At 65.2% G+C, this 7,816-nt stretch overlaps 1 protein-coding gene across 1 annotated transcript in view; it reads left to right on the top strand.

Moving 5' to 3' along the window:
• Positions 1-7,816, top strand: part of CACNA1S (calcium voltage-gated channel subunit alpha1 S) — a 36,755-nt gene that overhangs the window by 14,869 nt on the left and 14,070 nt on the right. The window contains exons 16-25 of the mRNA XM_023534768.1: positions 455-561; positions 1,044-1,131; positions 1,352-1,459; positions 2,076-2,128; positions 2,453-2,599; positions 2,983-3,184; positions 3,398-3,556; positions 4,703-4,813; positions 5,291-5,378; positions 5,542-5,603. Coding sequence (XP_023390536.1) covers positions 455-561; positions 1,044-1,131; positions 1,352-1,459; positions 2,076-2,128; positions 2,453-2,599; positions 2,983-3,184; positions 3,398-3,556; positions 4,703-4,813; positions 5,291-5,378; positions 5,542-5,603 — 1,125 coding nt within the window. The remainder of the gene's footprint in view (positions 1-454; positions 562-1,043; positions 1,132-1,351; positions 1,460-2,075; positions 2,129-2,452; positions 2,600-2,982; positions 3,185-3,397; positions 3,557-4,702; positions 4,814-5,290; positions 5,379-5,541; positions 5,604-7,816) is intronic.

Raw genomic sequence — 7,816 nt, 5'->3', positions numbered from 1 at the left:
GGGAGAGAGGGAGCCCAGGGTTCCCCATGGCGTCTGATGAAAGGCAGGTGCGAGCAGAGCCTGGTGTGGCTGCCCCCGAGATGCCCCCCCGCCTCGGGAGCTGTGGTTTTTTTCCTAAACCTTTATTACCATGACTGTGCAGCCCCCCCAAACACACACTCGCGGGAGAGAGGGGGCCCAGGGTTCCCCATGGCGTCTGATGAAAGGCAGGTGCGAGCAGAGCCTGGTGTGGCTGCCCCCGAGATGCCCCCCCGCCTCCAGAACTGGAGCAGAAAACGGGGGAGCATGTACTCAGGATGCAGCGGGAAGCGGGGTGCAATGTGGAGACCTGCCAGCAGCTCTCTGCCTCCTTGGAGCAGATCGAGGCAAACCTTCCCTCGAGGAGCCCTTCCTGGTCGGGGACAGGCCTGCCCCCAGCCCGTTCCCACCCAGGGCGCTGCTCATGTCTCCCCAGATGACGACCTATGGCGCCTTCCTGCATAAAGGCTCTTTCTGCCGCAACTACTTCAACATCCTGGACCTGCTGGTGGTGGCCGTGTCCCTCATCTCCATGGGACTCAAGTGAGCAGCGGCAGGGCCTCTGAGCCAGGGCCTCGGAGCAGCAGTTCCCTGCGGGTCCCTGGTGGAACCGAGCTTCAGGGGAGGGTCTCCCATGGCCGGTGATGGGCGTCAGGTCCCGTGAGGTGTCACCAATTGAACTGAAGTGGCGGGGCTAAGTGGGCAGAGCCACGTGTTGGAGACTAGGAGGGCCTGCAGAGGGGAGGGGTCCCCCGGCTGTCCCAGGGAGCACGGCCCTGGCCGTGGTGCGCCAGGCCGAGTAGGGGTCGAGCCTGTCCTCCTGCAGAGGAAGCCCCGACAGCAAGCTGGCACCCCAGGGGAGCATGGCCCCATCAGGATGCAGCTTGACCCCGGGGCATGGCCATGGGCAGCCAGGGGGAGGGGTAGGAGCGGTTTCAGGCAGAAAGGGGCCCCTGTGCAGAGCTGGAGGCCGGAGGCAGGTGGAGGCTGGATGCCGCCCTCTGCCCGCCCTCGGCCACCCCCAGGTCCAGCTCCATCTCCGTGGTGAAGATTCTGAGGGTGCTGAGGGTGCTCCGACCCCTGCGGGCCATCAACAGAGCCAAAGGGCTGAAGGTGAGGGGCCTGGGCGGCACAGGGAGGGGGCGGGGGAGGGGGCCGCAGGGCCTGACTCGGAGCCCCCGGCCCAGCTGGCCAGGCACCGTGCCACGGGACAGGGTGAGGCAGGCGGCCGTGCTCCGTCTGCCTGGGAGCCGCAGGCCACACTCCTGGGGCCCTCGGCCGGTCGGTGAGGGCGGGAGCTGCTGTCCAGCCCCACTGGCCGCTCCCTCCCCAGCACGTGGTGCAGTGCGTGTTCGTGGCCATCCGCACCATTGGGAACATCGTCCTCGTCACCACCCTCCTGCAGTTCATGTTCGCCTGCATCGGGGTCCAGCTCTTCAAGGTGAGCTGACAGGCCCGGTGCCCGGTGCCCGGTGCCAGCCCTCACACCGAGGCAGGAGCCTGCCCGGGGGAGCCCCGTGTCCTTCCAGGAGCAGGGTCGGCCTTGAGACTGTGGCTCTGCTGGCCATGGTGACCCAGGCTGAGTGGGTCACCCCACCCCCTACACAGACTGACCGAGTCCCTCCCACTGAGCTGGCTTCTGGGCGCCTCTGGCTTTTGGGTCACCTGCAGGACACGGGCAGTGACAACTGGCTGGAGAACCCCAGGGACGCCCCTGGTGCTCCTGGCCCAGCGTGACCTTTTAAAAGCAGGATATCCTCAGTCTTGGCCGTGCAATGGCATCTACTGCCGTTCATTTGTTCGGGGAGCATTTATGGAGCTTTTTACAGGGTCCGGGCCTCTGCGGGCTGAGGGTATCAGGAAGCACAGCCCCCTGCCCCTCCTGTGGGCTGGGAACAGGCAGAGGGACCCGATGATGGTGACGAGGTTTGGCCACCTCCGTGAGAGGAAGACCCGGGCTCCTCCTCCCGGAGGCCTGGCCTGCCTTCCCCAGGCAGCGCCCATTTTCTTCCTGTTTCCATGACAACACATCTCCCTCCCCCTCCCCCTGGATGCAGGGGAAGTTCTTCAGCTGCAATGACTTGTCCAAGATGACGGAGGAGGAGTGCAGGTGTGCCAGGCCCCGCTGGCTGAGGGCACCTGGCGGGAGGGCCACCTGGCAGGAGGGCCACCTGGCGAGAGGGCCACCTGGCAGGGGACACGTGTGAGGGGCGGGTGGCCCTGCAGGCTGGGGAGCTGGGAGCGGGGCCCCTCGGCGTTCCCAGAAGCACGTTGCCTTGCGTCACCGTGGGGAGGTGGTGCCCCACGGGGTCCCCTCCGGCACCCTCCCGGAGCCCTGTGTCTCCGGCACACTCACCGTCCAGGGCCCGGGGGGAGGAGAGTGTGGCAGGGTCACACGGCCTGCGCCATGGAGTGACCGGGCCCCCTGCCTCAGGGGCTACTACTACGTGTACAAGGACGAGGACCCCACGCAGGCGGAGCTGCGGCCCCGCGAGTGGATACACCCCGACTTCCACTTTGACAACGTGCTGTCAGCCATGATGTCCCTCTTCACGGTGTCCACCTTCGAGGGGTGGCCGCAGTGAGTGAGGGCGCGGTGGGGGCAGGGCCTGGGGGTCTCTGCCAGGCCCATGGTGGGCGCTCAGCCAACCCCACTGGCTCGGGTCTGAGGACCAGGTTTGCTGACTGGTCACTCCAGGGAGCCTGGCCGGGGGCCCTGAGCAGACGTACCCTGCCACCCATTGGCGTGGGCCTCTGTGCCCACAGGGGGAGCCCTGCTGATGAATGGGGATTGCAGGGTGCGCGCAGAAAGGCCGGCCATGCCAGGACCTGGTCCAGCCTCTGGGCACGGTCCTGGCGTCTCCCCCACCGCCCGAGTGTTCGCAAAGCTCCGTCAGGCTCCCGGTGGCTGGCGGGACAAGCCTCCCCATCCTGGCTCTCCGCCCTGTGTCCCCACCACGCCAGGCTACTGTACAAGGCCATCGACTCGCACGAGGAGGACAAGGGTCCCGTCTACAACAACCGGGTGGAGGTGGCCGTGTTCTTCCTCGTCTACATCATCCTCGTCGCCTTCTTCATGATGAACATCTTTGTGGGCTTTGTCATCGTCACCTTCCAGGAGCAGGGGGAGACCGAGTACAAGAACTGTGAGCTGGACAAGAACCAGGTGCCCGGGCCACCTGCCAGGGGGAGGGGACAGCAGAGCCCAGCAGGCCTCCTGCCAGTGAAGACAGTCCCGGGGCCGATGTGACCCCAGACCCTCGCCTTGAAGCCCAGCCCAGCCCCCACGCACCCCCATCTCCGCCCCGGCACCAGCTGCTGGGATGCGGGGCGTCTCCCGGGGCCCTCGGCGCTGACGGCCCTGCGCGTCCTGTCCCAGCGCCAGTGTGTGCAGTATGCCCTGAAGGCCCGCCCGCTGAAGTGCTACATCCCCAAGAACCCGTACCAGTACCAGGTGTGGTACGTGGTCACCTCCTCCTACTTCGAGTACCTGATGTTTGCCCTCATCATGCTCAACACCGTCTGCCTGGGCATGCAGGTAAGGGCCCCCGGAGCAAGGGCCCCAGGACCCAGGGCCTGACGGGAGGGGAGGGAGGCTGGGCAAGGTGGGGCACAGCAGGGGTCCAGTCTGGCCCTAATCTACTCTTCCCGGCACCTGCTGCGTGCCAGGCGCTGCGTGGGGAGGGGCAGGAGCGAACCGGGCCCAGAGCTTGTCGCCAGCGCCCAGCAGTGTGTTAAGGGGGCAGCTGCAGCGTTCAAGGGCCAGGCGATTCTGTAGACAGGCGGGGCTGGGGGCGGGCGAGGAGCCGTCGGGTCCGGAAAGCACCCTCTCCACCCTCCGTGCTTCGCTTCTGCGGCCAATCCGGGTGACCGGGTCGGCTGGCCTCTTGGTTCTGGTCCCGCGAAGAACGGGTTTAACCACAGAACCAGGTCTCTGGGGCATTGGGGACATAGCCAGCAGCACCATCCGGCCTTAATTAAGCAGCTGATCCCTTCAGCCCTATGTAAACGGGACCGCACGATGGGCTCCCTGGTCCCAGCGGCCGAGACACACACCCCATGACACCGCTGGCTGGCGGGTGATGAGGCTGTGGCAGGGGTCACTGCGCCACAGGCTCTGGTCGTGTAGAGGACCGTGACCAAGGGTCCGAGCCGGGCTGCAGACTCGGTCACCCTCCAGGACAGGGTGGGGTGGGGAGGCCTCCGCGTCCTCTGAGGTTTCGTGGAGGAAGTGGGAAGTGACCCACTTTCAAAAAGAGGGGGGGTAAGGAAGTCCTGGGACACTTGGAGGAAACAGACGTAAGGAAGGTTACGGTGCTGGGTCAGGGTCAAGGTTATTGCTCTGAGCTGCCTCCTCGTCACTGGGGGCCACGTGCACACGCAGCGGGCTCAGTGAGCTCAGCGTCCCACAGTCCCTGGTGGTCACGCCAGCGCTGGAGCCCAGGGGTCTTCTCTGCCAGCCCTGTGTCCACACCAGAAGGATGGGGTGCCTCTCCCCTCCACCTTCCACCGGACGGGGACCCATCACACTGAGGAGAACTCGGGGGATTGCTGACCAGGCTCCTACTATTTTGAGACTAAAAATAAAAAAGACGTTGGCAGGGGGCTGGAGAAGGGGGGGCACTGGGAAAAGGGTGGGGCTCTGGAAATGCAGGTCCCCCGCCCTCTCCATGCCCCCCCCCAGCACTACAACCAGTCAGAGCAGATGAACCACATCTCAGACATCCTCAACGTGGCCTTCACCATCATCTTCACCCTGGAGATGGTCCTCAAGCTCGTGGCATTCAAGGCCAGGGTGAGTGCTAAGGCCTCGGGCCAAGGAGCAGGTGGGGCTGGCGGGGGGATCTTCCCGTGGAGCACCTGCACCCCCAGCCTCGTTCTACAAAAGGCCCCGCCTCCAGCCCGTCTGCTCCCACCTGCTCCCCGCTTGGTCCCCGTCCACCCTCGGACTCAGGGCAGGCAAGACGGTCAGGACACCAGGATGCCGGGGGACAGAGCAGGCCCTGGCTGCCCTCCCTGTGGCTTCTGACAATTTGGCCTGGGGCCTGCACCGTCCAGCCCCAAGCAGGGCTTCCCAGAGGGGGAGCGCAGGTGCCCCATCCAGACCCCGCCACGTAGAGCCGCAGGGGTGGGCGTGGGGTGGCGGCATGAGGATGCCGGGGCAGGGCAGCCCCCCAGCCTGGCCCGGGCTCTGCATGCCCACGGCCGGGCCCGCCGCCCCTGCTGGCAGCAGGCCTCTTCCAGAAGCTCACGCGGGCGTCCACGTCCCCAGGGCTACTTCGGGGACCCCTGGAACGTGTTCGACTTCCTGATCGTCGTTGGCAGCATCGTCGACGTCATCCTCAGTGAGATCGATGTGAGTGGCAGGTGGGCGGAGCCATCCCCGTTCAGTCTACAGAGTCTGTGGGGGCCCCAGGGGCGACAAAGGCAGGAACGGCCGGGGTGACAGTCCTGCGGGGCAAGCAGACAGCTCGGATTCCCGGCGGACGTAGCGGGCGAGCCCAGCCGTAGTGGAGGCAGCAGTCATCGCGGAGGGGGGCGGTGCGTGGTGTCATCTGAAGCGGGGCCTGGGGGACAGGAAGCTGGTTGCCCGAGTCAGGAAGGACAGCAAGCACCACGGGCAGGGCTGCTGTGGCAGGAGCACGTGTAGGACGTAAAGGCAGAGAAGGTTCTGGCCCGCTCAGTAGTCTGGGTCAGCGTGAACACGCAGAGGAGGGAAGGGGGTACAGCTGAGAGGTGAGTGGGGGCGCAGTGGGCGCTGGCTGAAGGTTCCGAGCAGGGCGGCGCAGGGATTAAAGAGATTCTTCTGGAAAGTTCAGCTGGAGGGAGGGGCAGGGGGAAGAGTGACTGGACGTAGGGCCCAGTTCGGGGCCGGCCATTCGTTTGCTCCTCAGATACTTGCCCACTGCCTCCTGCGAGCTCAGAGATGCAGCGGTGAGCAGAGCACCCAGGAAACAGGCCACGGGACCCGTAGCATGGCAGGTGTGCCCGTGCGTGTCACGAAGGACACCGGGGGCACAGGGCTGACCCAGGGGCACAGTCAGGAGGCCGCTGTCACCATCCGGACGACAGATGGTGCTGGCTGTGGAGGCGGTGACAGTGGGCAGCGTCTGGACCTATTTGGAAGGTGGAGCTAACAGCATTTGCTGGTGGATTGGTTTAGGTTGACTGGGGTAAAAATCAGGATGACTACGAGGATTCTTACCCGAGCAACTGAGAAACTGCAGGGGCCACGGGCTGGGACAGAAGCCGGGCTTTCCGGCAGGGGCATGACAGGCAGAACGTGTACCAGGCGTCCATACGGAGGAACCAATCAGGCTTCACAGGTCTGGGGTCAGCGGCCAGGTCAGGCTCCAGACGGCCAGCACTGGGAGGGAGGAGTTGCCTGAGGAATTTACGGAGAAGATGCAGAGGCTGAGTCCCAGACTGCCCCCGTCTCCAGTGACCAGAGAGACAAGGAAGTGCCAGTTAATGGGACGGGAAGGCACTGGCCACCGAGCCAGCAGAACCAGAAGAGACTGGTGTCCAGAAGTCGAGGCGAACAGGTGTCAGGAAGGCAGAGTGGTCACCTGCGGTGTTGAGCGGTCAAGGTCGATGAGAGCTGAGCATGGACTCCATGTGGCACGGTGCAGGTCAGCGGTGACCGCCACCAGCATGGTCTCACGGGGACCGTGGGGAGAGGGATGAGAGAGAGTCAAGATGAACATATCCTTCGAGCCGTTTCGCTGCACGGAGAGGGGGCGTGGGCGTTGGAGCTGTGGAGCTGAAGAGAACTTTCCTGAAGACGGGAGGGGCCGTAGCCCCTCCTTGGGCTCATGCAAATACCTGGTGGTGAGGGTGACCCAGGAGCTGAGTCCTGAGTGAGTGACCAGAGAGATGAGGAAGGGACTGGGTTCAAGAAAACAGCAGTTTAGCCAGCGGCAAGGCCACTGGGTTTGCGATTTGAAGCTGTGGGTGAGCTACAGGTGACAGACTAGCAGACTGTGGGGTGGAGCCAGCGACAGGCACAGAGCAGTGCCTGAGGCAGAGGACACAGGAACAGCTGTTACGAGGATTCTAGGTCTCGCTGGACAGCGGCAGGTGCCAACCGATCGAGGGGTATGGAGCCCGTGAGGGGCCCGGGCCGAGCAGGGAGGCAAACGGCCCAGGAGCTGGCCCGAGGACAGTGGGGTGCAGGGACGGGGCCCCGGGTGGAAGGGGCAGCGGCAGCGGGGGCAGGGAGGCCGGTTCTGCCAGAGAGGTCCATCTCCAAGACTCAAGAGGCTGGGAGCCCCGGGGTTCCTGCAGGGTGGGGGAGGGAGCAGGGGACAGAGGGAGGAGACCCAAGAGTCAGAGGCCGAAGTGCGGACAGCCCCTCTGTGGGCGGGTGTCTGCAGGCTGTGTCCTGCAATGTCCTGGACAGGCGTCCCTAACCTTGACCATCGCAGGGTGCCACTCCAAAGAGGCTGTTCTGGCCCCCGGGACCCAGCAGGGGACTAGTCCCAAAGCCAGGGGCTCATCAGGTCCCTCCCTCTGGACTTCCCACACCAGCCAGCGCAGGACTTCAGGGTGGGGGAGAGGGTGGCCATAAGGACCCTGTGACGGGTGGGGCCCTGGCACAGGGCGCTACCTTCTGGGGACTCCGGGGCACGCCGGTCATGCCGGGGAGAGCCTGGCCCATGCATCCTGTCCACCTCCATGTACAGGACAGACAGGGACAGTGACAGGCTGAACTCTGCCTGCTCAGGCCCCAAGGGGCCGGCGGGCTCGGGACAAAGTCAGCGTGCGTGGGCCTGTGTGGCACGTTTCCATCCTTGCT

Source organism: Pteropus vampyrus, unplaced genomic scaffold (assembly GCF_000151845.1).
Source record: "Pteropus vampyrus isolate Shadow unplaced genomic scaffold, Pvam_2.0 Scaffold131, whole genome shotgun sequence".
In the NCBI taxonomy this organism is placed as follows: Eukaryota; Metazoa; Chordata; class Mammalia; order Chiroptera; family Pteropodidae; genus Pteropus; species Pteropus vampyrus.
This window is presented reverse-complemented; position numbering and strand designations above follow the sequence as displayed.